The sequence below is a fragment of the Vanacampus margaritifer genome, chromosome 15, assembly GCF_051991255.1.
Source record: "Vanacampus margaritifer isolate UIUO_Vmar chromosome 15, RoL_Vmar_1.0, whole genome shotgun sequence".
Classification (NCBI taxonomy): Eukaryota; Metazoa; Chordata; class Actinopteri; order Syngnathiformes; family Syngnathidae; genus Vanacampus; species Vanacampus margaritifer.
Window position 1 is genome coordinate 18,892,991 of NC_135446.1, and position 13,177 is coordinate 18,906,167.

General features: G+C 40.8%; 1 protein-coding gene across 1 annotated transcript; it reads left to right on the top strand.

Moving 5' to 3' along the window:
- The first annotated feature begins 207 nt into the window (after nucleotides 1-207).
- arfgap3 (ADP-ribosylation factor GTPase activating protein 3) lies at nucleotides 208-13,066 on the top strand. The gene is made up of 16 exons (XM_077544692.1): nucleotides 208-381; nucleotides 807-925; nucleotides 1,748-1,820; nucleotides 1,885-2,016; nucleotides 2,316-2,396; nucleotides 2,466-2,538; nucleotides 2,618-2,677; nucleotides 4,314-4,360; nucleotides 4,443-4,591; nucleotides 4,915-5,046; nucleotides 9,001-9,123; nucleotides 9,193-9,306; nucleotides 9,375-9,501; nucleotides 10,438-10,525; nucleotides 11,667-11,791; nucleotides 11,869-13,066. The coding sequence occupies exons 1-16, from the start codon at nucleotides 313-315 to the stop codon at nucleotides 11,884-11,886; spliced, it is 1,530 nt and encodes a 509-aa protein (XP_077400818.1). The 5' UTR covers nucleotides 208-312; the 3' UTR covers nucleotides 11,887-13,066.
- Nucleotides 13,067-13,177: the final 111 nt, after the last annotated feature.

Consider the following 13,177-nt stretch of genomic DNA (forward strand, 5'->3'; position numbering starts at 1 on the left):
TCTGCATCTAGAAGTGAGAAAATGCCCCTTACAACCAAATATGAAAAAAATACTTATGAAAAAAAGGAAAAGTAAAGCTGTTTTATTTAACCGTTTTTCGAGCATGAATCGCAAATTTGCCTTATAAACACCATTACCCACAAAACACTGCAACAATAACACAGCCACGTGTCATTTTCAGCCAATCACAGGCGAGCAACCGTGTTTTTCACCCTCCCCGTCATGTACGTGTCACTTCGGCTATAATTCAACACAAACACGCTTCTATTTATTTTCTTGACTTCTTGCGACCGCACACGCGTGTAAAGAATCATGACGGAGCCCAGCAAGGAAGACATTTGTGCTATTTTCAAGCGACTTCGCTCCGTTCCCACGAATAAGGTGAGTTTTTTCCTCCCCTCTTAACAAGGAAGTAAGGCAACGTCTGACACGTCGCACTTGTAGAACGGTCACAGCTAGCATAAAAGTTAGCAACCGGAGTCCAAATAACGAGATAGCGATTGTGTTTGTTCGATACATTTGCTGAGAATTCGTACTTACAACGAACTTAGGAAGAGTAACTAGTTGGAAGCTAATTGTTAGGTGGTTGACAGTCGATCTCGGTAGCTCGAACATGTTGACAGTTGCCACATGTTTTCCTTCCACAGGTTCTATTCTTCTCTAAACAAACACAATTAGTGCTTGTACTACAGCTGTCACCTTAGCCGTTACCTTAGCCGCCTCTTAACTTAGGTTGGTGTCGATGGATGTGTATAAAGATCAGTACTATTCAATAAAAAGTCATTGTTTGTGTTTTTCGTTCCCAGGCTTGTTTTGACTGCTCGGCTAAAAATCCCAGTTGGGCCAGCATCACCTACGGCGTGTTCTTATGTATAGACTGTTCAGGAACACACAGGTCACTAGGGGTGCACTTGTCCTTCATCAGGTACGATTCAGTGCACTTTGCAGGTTAGGTTTCCGAAATAGGTTTCAAGAAAGAATTGGGGTTTCTAAGTAGGTTTTTAAAATAGGGTTCTTGATATTTCACGTTTGAACCAGTTCTTTCCTTCTTTCCATCCTTCCCTCCGTCACTGCATCTCTTTATTTCTTTTTCCTCGCTTACCTCCTTTCATACCATCCTTGTTCTCTTCTGTTCTAGTGTTCTCGGTTCCTTCTTTCCCCATCAACTATTATTTGAGTTCATTTTCCTCGAGAGGTGTCAATGAAAGTGGTTTATTTCGGCTCCATACATAACACAGAAAAGAAAACCGACGCTGTCACACTGTCCAGCCTGTTTTCCATGTCTCCCTATTCCGAAAATATATATTTGTTTTATATACATTTCCCTAAGCATGAGGTAACACAAGAGAAGAGTAAAATAGATGAAGATCTTTCTTATTTAGGAATCACTTCCAAAACAGTTTACGATCAAGAATCACTCCCAAAAATTTTGTTTCAGTAACTCGTTACATTTTAATATAATTTAAATTACGTTTTATATCACAGTTGAGTAGTTTTTATTAATGTCATTTAATCAAGCCATTTTTTTTAACATGATCAATTCCCTTTCTACAGTTTTTAATGAGTTGTTTCATGTTATCTTTTGACCAAAATAAATTTGTATCATCAGTGAAAATGACAAATTTTAATATATTTGGAACAGTGCGAATATCATTTAAATACATTATAAATAACTTTGGTCCTAATACCGAACCCTGTGGAATACCACAGGTGACTCTTCACAATTGAACATCTTTTGTGCCAATAGATCCACGGAGCTGGATTTTAACTGGTCGTGGTACCAGCTGCGATGCATGCAAGTGGGAGGCAACGCCAGCGCGGTGAGCAGAGACCCACGCTAACACCAGAACCGTCTCCGGCGTACTGACCTCGCTTCCTGTCTAGGTGTCGTTCTTCAACCAACACGGCGGCACGGCAAGCGCCGCCAACGTCAAATACAACAGCCGGGCCGCTCAGCTGTACAGGGAGAAAATCAAGACGCAAGCCACGAGCGCCACCAAAACGCACGGCACGGAGGTGACAGTAAAAAAAAAAAATTGTCAATCAGTTTCATTGATTTAGTCCAGGGGTGGGCAATCTTGGTCCTCGAGGGCCGGAGTCCTGCAGGTTTTGGAGGTTTCCCTCTTCCAACACAAGCTGATTCCAATCAACAGGATCGTTATCAGGCTTATGCAGAGCTTGCTGATGAGCTGGTCATATATCAGCTGTGTTGGAGAAGGGAAACATCCAAAACCTGCAGGACTGCGGCCCTCGAGGGCTGAGTTTGCCCACCCCTGATTTAGTAATTGATTTATTCACGAATGTTGTGTTTACAGCTTTGGTTGGACAGTCAGGGTTCTGCGCGGTGCGCGTCACCAGATGACAAGCATGCAGATTTCTTCAGTCTCCATTCACAGGTAACGCCTCCCGACACGCTTTTGCAACATTTATAGCACATTGTTTGCTGTTATGTGTTGGATTAACAGGAAGTTCCGGAAAATATGTCCAAAATGAGCCTCAGCTCTGTCACGTGGGAGACGCAAGGCAAAGAGGAAGATGGTACCGGACATTCTGTCTCATGATGGATGTGAATGTTTGTGTGTATACGTGCGTCTCATGACTTTGTGTGAACCGCCAGGAAATGCAGAAGACGGCCCCAGTGTGGACATGCTGAGTGCTTCTCCGAAGGCCAATCCAGGTTTGCGTGTCGTCACTTTAGATATCAACGTGTCTTTGATTTTGTATCCTCTCATCCACTGGCTCCTAGTGTTAATTTTGTTAACGAACTAAATACAAATATTTTCGTCAACTTGAAGTGTGATAACTGTGATAATAAATATTTTTTTTTACTTGTGGCATCACACCTATCCATACTTATAGAGTTTTAATTTATTTGTTTATCCCACCCCCCTCCCCCCAGGACAGGACAAGTTCTAAAAGTGAACTATAAAAAAAACTAACTGAAACGTACATATTAGGGGTGTGCTAAAAAATCGATTCTCATTTAGTACGATTCAGAATCGATTTTAAATGTCCCAAAATCGATTTTAATTTAAATTATTTTATACTGTCTTGCGTTAGTCTGTGTGTGCCTTTTTATTTGGAGCGCTGTTCATGTTGTATCCAGTTTGGCCACTGAGGGGCAGTGTGGTTAAGTTGTAGCCACATTAGAGAGTAGAAGGAAAAAGTCACAATCAAGTTATTCTAATAAAAAAAAAATAAAATTGCGGCGTTGAGTTGTTCTTTTGAGTGATAAAAGAGCTGCGAGTAGTGCGCTAATTAGCATTAGCGAGTCAGACTGGAGTAGATCATTACAATTCCGTGCACATCTATAGATTGAAGCAAAAATCATTGTCAATCAAATCATTTTGAAGCAAAAATCGTTCTTAATTGAAAATCGATTATGAATCAAATCGGGAGAAATTCAAAGATTCCCACCCCTAGTATATATATATATATATATATATATATATATATATATATATATATATATATATATATATATATATATATATATATATATATATATATATATATATATATATATATATATAATATTTCAAGTGTAATATCTCTTATGACCTAATTAGAGCTTTGAATTAGTCAAAAAGTGATAACAAAATGTTCTATGCATGCCAATTTTTTTTCCCTATGGTCATTTTAGTTCACGAATAAAGACGAGATGAAAATGGTAATTTTGTAAAATCCCGTCTCTGCTAATCCGTCACTAACACACGGTGGAACCCCCCCCCCCCCCATAAAATCTGCAACCAGCGAGTGCAACGTAACATTAATGCACCAGCTATAGGCTAGCATTTAAACAATGTTAATCCGACCGCTAACTAATGCTAGCTAATTTACTAGCTTGTAGCATGGAGTCATAATAGCCATTTGTTGATATACTGTAATTGTGTATGAAGTTGTTTTAAATCAAAAAGATGAGAGAACATTTTATGTAAAGTAGTTTTAGATTAGATGGAAATGATTAATATTATCTGCTGACAAAAAAAATCTAAAAGTGTAAAATGATTGTCCTCAGTAGACTAGACTAAAATGTTGACAGTTTCTGTTGACAAATAAAATTATGTTTTCTTAGACTAAAATGCTCGACTTATAGTCAACAAAAGGAGACTAAATAAAAATGAGATGAGGTTGACTAACTATGATTAAAAAGTGTGATTGAAATTGGACTAAAACTGAGACTAATGGCTGATAATATTAACACTACTGGCTCCCACGTCACTCACATCTACTTAATTGATCAGCAAAATAATCAACTCTAAAAATATTTGCTAGCTGCAGCCGTACTTCAATGCTTTATGCAATTTTTCCAGAACCTTTGTCTCTTCTCAAGAAGAAGCCGGGCGCCGCCAAGAAAACAGTACGTCCAGATAAATACATCGCACGTGTCTCGCTATCTTATTAGCTGACTTTTGTAACACGTGTGTGTTTCGCACTCGCAGATGGCCGTCAAGAAAGGCGGCCTGGGCGCTCAGAAGGTGAGCAGCAAAAGCTTCAACGAGCTGGAGAAGAAAGCACAAGCTGCAGACAAGCGTCGGGAGAAGGAGGAGAACGTGTCCGGCGACAATAACACGAAAACCGCCGAGTCCATGTGAGGATACTCTTAAATTGTGCCCCTAATGGTGTGTCTAGGTACTTATGCACATTCACCAAATCCTTGATTGAAAAATAACATAACTATATAGAGCACTAAAAAAAAAAAAACACACCACTGTTTTCTTATGATGGAACCCAGGTTGCAGCAGATGCAATGAAAACAGCAGGGGCCCTAGAATTGACCCCTGTGGAACGCCATACGTTCTGTTATACATGTGTATTCATATTGTACCCGATACCGAAACCAATTCCAAAGCAATGTAGCGCGATCACCTGCAGCCAATGAGTCGGGGGTTGTGTCCTGTGTTGTGCTCTCAGTGCGCCATCCATGCGTTTGGCCTACCAAGAACTGGAGGAGCAGAGGAAAAAGGACGAGCAGAAGCTGAAGAATCTGGACGGGAAGAAGCGGGAGCAAGCGGAGAGACTGGGAATGGGGCTCGGCGTCAGGAGGTGCGCTAGAGCAGTGGAAACCCTCGTAGATTGGGGGTCTTAGACTTAAGTCTTGGGCGTAATGCTAAAGAGGAAGAGGCGGGGTGGGCTTTTGCAGCACTTGGGATATTTGGTATTTTGATGAATATCGGCATCAAGCCTTTTTTTTATTTTTTAAATCTGATGGCTCATCCTGGATTCATATAAATCTGTGTTGACCTCAGAAAATAATTAATTTAGATTTTCAGTTGGCTTTATAAGAGATGCTGCTGACCCTAGAAACGCTCTGCATCTTTTTTTTTTGTTGTGTGAAAGTTTAACATTTTAGTTATTTTGGAATTTTATATTTATTTATATTTATTTTGAAATATTTATTGTAGAAAACTATACGGAGCTATGACATTTACTTTTCTTTTTTTTTCCCATTTAGTTTTTAACTCATTCACTGCCATTGACGGCTTTAGACGTCAAAAATTCATTTGAACTATTTCTGTTAGTTTAAATTTGTTTCCACTTTGAACAAGAGTATGAAAACCTAGAAAAGTTATTGTACATTTAGAACAGATATAAAAATTTGTGATTAATCGTGAGTTACGATACGATACGATACGATATACTTTTATTTTCCCCGTGGGGAACTTTTTCCTGGACTCCGTCCAGCTGCAGTTTACAGTCAAGAAAAAAACAACAGAATAGAAAGAGATCAAATTAAAATTAAATAAATAAGAAGTGCAGCAATAAGTAGAAGACTTACCAGAGGGAGTCTAAGTGTGCATCCACCTCCCCCTTTGAGCCGAGTCACCATCAGCCTCTCGAAACGCTCCATGACAATGCAAGTTAGAGCCACAGGCCTGAAGTCATTATTGACCACAGGACATTGTTTTTTAGGAACCGGGGTGATTCCTGATTTTTTCCAGAGACTGGGAATGGAGTGTGAGTCCACAGATTTCTGGAAGATGGGCTGCCATGCCGCTGTGAGCTCCTCTGCACAGGATTTTAGCAGAAGGGCAGATATCCCATCCGGTCCTGAGGCCTTTTTTGTGACAGACAGACCTAAAAGCAGATTGGACATCATGGGGATGAATCACCAGCCTTGAGTCCTGCTCATTCACTGAAATGGACCTCGGGACCTCCCCACATTCAGAGGAGAAGTCCTGGCTTTCGAATCTTAAATAAAAGTCATTCAGCTCCCTTGCCTTTCTGGAGGTCATTTAGGGTGCTGAGACCTTTTTGAGCAGGAGTCAAGTTGGTGATCCTACTCATGGTGTCCCACATTTCCTTGGAGTTGTTAGCAGCAAAGTGTTGTTCTATAGTCTCTTTGTGCTTCCTTTCTGCTTCTTTAAGCATGTGTTTGAGTTCTTTTTGAACCAGTTTGTGCTGGGCTCTGTCCTGGTTCTGTCTTCTGGTTTTTGAGGTTAATACAGTCTTTAACCTCCTTAGTAATGTACGGTTTGTTGTTGGGGTAAACAGTTATTTCCTTTGTTGGTATGATGATGTATCCACATCCAGCCCATGAAAGGTATTCCACTCCGTGCATAGGAAACATCTTTTAAGGGTCTCAATGCTGTCTTGAGACCAGATTTTAACAGTCTTTCTTTGTGGTTTGCTTCGTTTGAGAGCTGTTTTGTAGGTTGGGATGAGGTGAATTGTGTTGTGGTCTGAGTTAGGGGGGGGACTCTACTCACATATGCGTTCTTCACGTTCCCAAAGCATTTGTCCAGGACTCTGTCTCCCCTTGTTCCACATTTTACATACTGATGAAAACCCGGGAGAGACAGCTCCAATTTGCAGTGGTTGAGGTCCCCTAAGATGAAAACCGGGGCCTCCGGGCACCGTCGCAGTTGTTGTTGAACGCATTCGGAGATGAAGGCGGCGGCGCTGGCGCCGTTCCCGCTGGGCGGAACGTACACGGCGCAGAGGAAAATGTTTCCAAACTCCCTCGGCAGGTAACCCGGCCTCAGACTCAAGCAGAGAAGCTCCACTGTTTACAAATGTGTGCAACTGTGGTACTATTTACAATTATGTGGATGTTTCAAATACAGTTTTTCTTTTTGTAACACTCCCATGCGTGCAAGGAGACGCAGCAGGATTTGCACAACATATTACTTTCACTTTCGATTGTCCCTTTCGCGTGCAGACGTTACACTTTCTTGACGGCCTTTTTTTCCGGGGAATAGCAAGTAGCAGACTGTACCCACTCCTCCGATGAATATGCATTGGACTCGTGGCACTCTTCGTCGTCCGATTGAACGTCCGCCTGAGCGTGCTCTGTTGTGCTCCGCGTTTTCCGGTGTTAGCATCGCTAGCCCGTGAACCTTTATGACGTCGTCATAGCCGCCGCGTCAGCGCTTCCAACTTCGGCGTCAACCTCGGAGTCACCACCATCATCATCATCGATGATGATCATCGTCGTCATCAATGTGCTCTTGAGCGTTGGTCGATGCTTTTCGTCTTTGAAAAAAAATGCTCGAGCGTGAGCTGCTTGCAAACCGGTCGCCATGTTCTCTTCTCTTCCCCAGCCATTGTCCCCTCTAGCTCCGCCTCACGTCTTCTACTGACGCCTACCCAATCTTGTCAAAAGAGAGTCATCGCTGCCCTCTAGGGGCCAAAAATAGTCATTAGGCTCACTAGACCTGCTTGAAACTTTCACCACAGCTGGGCAAGGCTTTACTCCACCCGTTTCAAAAAAAAAAAATGGGTGGACGTCTTTTAACGTCTTTGGCGCTCCTCCGTAGCTTTTTGCAGAACGTCATTTAACGTCTTTGGCAGTAAAAGAGTTAAGGACCTCACGTTGCCGAGCAGCAAGGACGGAAGCACTGGTCTGCATCCTCTCCTACGGAGCCTTTGGCGTGCTCCACCTCGTTGTCCTCTCCTCCGGCGGCGTTTCCCCGGGTCTGCTCGCCGAATCTCCTCCGGCAGGTCGGGGGGTGGTGTGTCACCTGTTGAGCGGAGGGCCCAGAGCGCGTCTCTGATGTAGGACGACAAAGCCATGTCGTTCCTTTCTTCTTTTGTTTACACACGCCATGAGTTGTTGTTGTAGATTCGGCTCCGTTCGGAGCCCCGACGTGTGCTGTAACTCGCGGTAGGAGTTGCGGACAGATTGAGCAAGTGGCTCATAATTTAAAAAAGTTAAATAAGGAAAAGGTTTGAAGAACTGCAGCTTTCCACGGAGCCCGTGTCACAGACGTGCTGCGCCAACGTGACTATTGAAGTCAAGTGATTAATTACAATTATAAAATTAAATCGCCTGATGACCTAATTTCTAATAATATTTTCTTTTCATTTTTAAAATGATCTTTTTTCAAAAAAAGAAAAGATTATTAAAATGAGGGCGTCAGGCGATTAATTTTTTGTTATTGTAATTAATTACATGACTTCAATAGTTAACTCATGATTAATCACAAGTTTTATATCTGGTCTAAATGTACAATATTTGTTTTCTTACTCCTTTTTAACAGAAGTGGAAAAAAATGTGAAACTAATAGAAATAGTTCAAATACATTTTTGACGTCTATAGCCGTCAATGGCAGTGAATGAGTTAAGACATACTTATGACCCTGGGAGCTCCCTGAAGTTTTTGTTAGAATTTTAAAGCATATGATGATTGTCTTAAAATAAAAAAAATAAAATAATAATAATAATAAACACATGCTTTAAAGCATTCCAACAAAGTTAAGAGTTGGAATTTATATTTAAAAAAATTTTTACGGCAATATTTTTTCCCTCTTACTGAAATTGAATACCGGCTCCAAATATCGGTTATCGGTCTCCTTGACTAGTAATAATCGGCCCTGAAAAAAAACACAGCAGTCTATTTCTATTTTATTGTCCAAGAAGCGAATTGATTTTAATGTGTAAAAATAGCCCCATGACCTTCCGTATTAATTTGTGGAAAAATATGAAATTGCCCAATGCCCATCCTTGGAAATACTCTGCATCTCATTTGTGTCTTGTTTCTCTGGCCCCCGTCCGTAGTGGAGTGTCTCACTCGGTGGCGTCCGACATGCACATCATCCAGCAGGAGCGTCCCACGGCGGCCAGGACCGGCAAACTGACGCGTTACGACGACGACGATGACGAGGCAAACTTCAGCTCAGGGTAGGATTCTACGAACACAAGTGTTAATGTTTCATATTTTACAGGCCGACTTATTATTATTAATTTCAGGATTCTGTCCCGTTACGACCAAAGCAACCCTTCAGACCTTTTCTCCTCCAAATGGAGCAAGAAAGCCGAACCGGACTTCTTTTTGATGTCCGCCATCACCTCACTCGATGAAAAGTGAGGACATTATCGACCACACTTTTCCGTCCGTCACGATGGTTAAACACGTCATGGTGTGCTTTTAGGCCCGCCGCACGCAGGAAAGCAGACCCGGTAGCCGTCGTAGACACGGGAGAAGCTCGCAATAAGTTCGGCCAGGACGTCAAATCCATCTCCTCAGACATGTACTTTGGAAAGGAAGACAGCACCGAGGTACAAATATTGCATGCAGGATTTTTTTTTTGTGTTCCTTTTGCCAAAATGGATTTCTTCAGCTCACTTAAGATTATGTTTATCATGCCTGTTTTTTGGAGTTTGTACAAACAGAAATTTTTTGAAAGGTGATTAACCCATTCACTGCCATTGACGGCTATAGACGTCAAAAATTCATTTGAACTATTTCTATTAGTTTAACCTTTTTTTTCCCACTTTTGTCAACATGAGTAAGAAAACAAATACTGTACATTTAGACCAGATATAAAGTTTGTGATTAATCATGAGTTAACTATTGAAGTCATGTGATTAATTACAATAAAAAATAAATAATCGCCTGACGCCCTCATTTTAATAATCTTTTCTTTTTTTGAAAAAAGATCATTTTAAAAAACGAAAAGAAAAGTTTATTAGAAATTAGGTCGTCAGGCGATTAAAAATTTTAATTGTAATTAATCACATTACTTCAATAGTTAACTCACGATTAATCAAAAATTTTATATCTGTTCTAAATGTACAATAACTACTTTTTTCTAGGATTTCATACTCTTGTTAAAAGTGGAAAAAATGTTAAACTAACAGAAATAGTTCCAATGAATTTTTGACGTCTAAAGCCGCCAATGGCAGTGAATGAGTTATTGTGGAAAGCTTTCATTTTTTTATTACCTTTTCCTAAAGGGACTTTCTTCAGGCCTCTGATTGGCTAAAATGGCTTTAAATTGGGTTGTAGCGCCACCTGTTGCTTTGGCATGATTTTTATAACCTGTGATAGTTTTTTTGTTTTTTTTTATGATACGCCAGGCAATGTAGCGTGATCACCCCTGGGGTTCATCCGAACCCAGGTTAAGAACCACTGCGTTAAATATGTAACTAGGAAAATAGATGTTCAGGCCTAATATCCATTTAAAGTGTAAAAATTGAGCTTGTTGTTGGCAGTATGAAGCCAGATCGCGCCTGGACAGACTCGCCGGGAGTTCTTCTATAAGTTCAGCTGACTTGTTTGACGACCAGAAGAAGCAGACTGGTAAGTATCTCGGACTCATTTGTAACTATATGTGAGCTATAATCAAGACCAGAGGTGGTAAATCCAGGTCCAGAAAGTAAAAATCCTGCCACAGTTTGGCTTTAGCCTCAAGTGCTAGTTAGCTGGCTAGCTCTCATTGTGCTCATTTACCTGCTATGGAGCGAGCTAGCTAGCTAGCGAGCTAGCACTAGGAGCTCAAGCCAAACTGGGGCACTGTTTTTACTTTCTGGACCTTAGTAGTGATCAGCTGTGCCAAATCCAGGTCCAGAAAGTAAAAATCCTGCCACAGTTTGGATTTTGCCTCAAGTGCTAGTTAGCTAGATAGCTCCCATGGTGCTTGTTTACCTGCTAGGGGGTGAGCTAGCTAGCTAGCTAGCACCCATGGTGCTTTTTTACCTGCTAGGGAGCTAGCTAGCTAACTAGCACTAGGAGCTAAAAGCCAAACTGTGGCAGGGTTTTTACTTTCTAGACCTTAGTAGTGATCAGAGGTGCCAAATCCAGGTCCAGAAAGTAAATATCCTGCCACAGTTTGGATTTTGCCTCAAGTGCTAGTTGGCTAACTAGCTCCCATTGTGCTCGTTTACCTGCTAGGGGGTGAGCTAGCTAGCTAGCTAGCGCCCATGGTGCTTTTTTACCTGCTAGGGAGCTAGCTAGCTAACTAGCACTAGGAGCTAAAGCCAAACTGTGGCAGGGTTTTTACTTTCTAGACCTTAGTAGTGATCAGAGGTGCCAAATCCAGGTCCAGAAAGTAAATATCCTGCCACAGTTTGGATTTTGCCTCAAGTGCTAGTTGGCTAACTAGCTCCCATTGTGCTCGTTTACCTGCTAGGGGGTGAGCTAGCTAGCTAGCTAGCGCCCATGGTGCTTTTTTACCTGCTAGGGAGCTAGCTAGCTAACTAGCACTAGGAGCTAAAGCCAAACTGTGGCAGGGTTTTTACTTTCTAGACCTTAGTAGTGATCAGAGGTGCCAAATCCAGGTCCAGAAAGTAAATATCCTGCCACAGTTTGGATTTTGCCTCAAGTGCTAGTTGGCTAACTAGCTCCCATTGTGCTCGTTTACTTGCTAGGGAGCTAGCTAGCACTATTTGGCCACCTCTCATCAAGACACTTGTGTGCATTTTGCCTTTTTTTTCTATCGTAGCCGGCTCGTACCGCCTGACCAACGTGCTGCCAAGCGCTCCCGACATGACGCAGCTGAAAATGGGGGTGCGCAACGTCGCCGGAAAACTCTCGGTCATGGCCAGTGGCGTCGTCAGCACCATCCAGGTCTCCGCTCGTCTTCATCCAACGCACGTTTACATTCCTGAGTGTCACATTTTGGATTTTTGGTGTTTTTTTTTTAGGATCACTACAGCTCCTGAAGGATGAATCCATTACTATGAACTCCTCAAAACATGATGGGAAGTATACACACGAGTCCAAGGTGGCGTCTTTGTGTACTTCAAGCGACACTTTGGACACATTTACATCAATAGTTGAGGCTTTACAAAGACTTTAGTGTTATTTTTTTTTAGCTTTGTAAAGTTTGTGAATAAGTTCCAATTAAATCATGTAAATACATTAGACACGTATGTAGCCAATGTTATGAAGGTTATTATAATTATGATTAAGGTAAAAAAAGGAAAAAAAGTGTCCTTTTTATTCCCAAAGTGCTCTTAAGTATATTGGGTGTCGTCGTTCATCTCAAGCTCATTTTAATAGCTCTTTATGAATTATTAACACATCAGTATACAATATTTGTGCTGTTTCCTGGTTGGAGCCTGTGAACCTTCTTTTTTTTTTTTTTTATTAATTATGCCGCTTAGCTTAGAGTTAATACCAAAATACAAAGAAATGAGATGGGTTTAAGGGGTACATTTTTACCAACAAAATATTGAAAGCTATGAAGTGCTCTTAATGCTTGACTGGAACTGCTGCAGCTTTCTTTGCACTATTAAGTGGGATGTGTTTTCTTTTTTCTTATAATTAGACACTTTAAATCTCAATTCAGGGGATTTGTTGATTTTGTTTGTTTGTGTTACGAGCCCATTTTGTCATTTTGAGGCAATGCAAATGTTTAATTTGGGCATTTATACAGGCAGACGGCGCCACTTTAGTTATTTTAGTTTACGTATTAGAGCTAGATATTCTATTTTCTTGAATCACTACATCTCAGTGTACTGTTAAAGTGTTAATGCTGGGAATCATATCTACCTTTTTGTTGGTTTACGTCATTCTAAAATGCCTTCATCCAAAGTTATAATTGATTATTCTGCTTTACTATGGAGAGATATGGTTACTTTTTTTTGCATTTGGCCAAAATTGGCAGCTTTTGCTTGAATGTACTTTAAAGTTGTGGTAAACTGAAGTTAATGAGAAGTGTGTAAGATTAACAATATGGGAATAGCTGACAAATGAACTGCTGTTTACTAATATATGATATATAAAATAATATATCATATATAAAATGAATATACAGTGTAAGACTTTGTACAAGCTACTGGCAATCACATTTTTTTTCTGGAACATTTAAAATAAAAACTGCTTGCAATTAAACTCAAACTGTTGTATTTTTATTTTACATATATGTATTTATTTATTTTCCCAGTGATTGCCTGTGAATTGCCCATTGATTCGTTTTCGAGTTTCTTGTGTCAACACGTTAGAGAACGC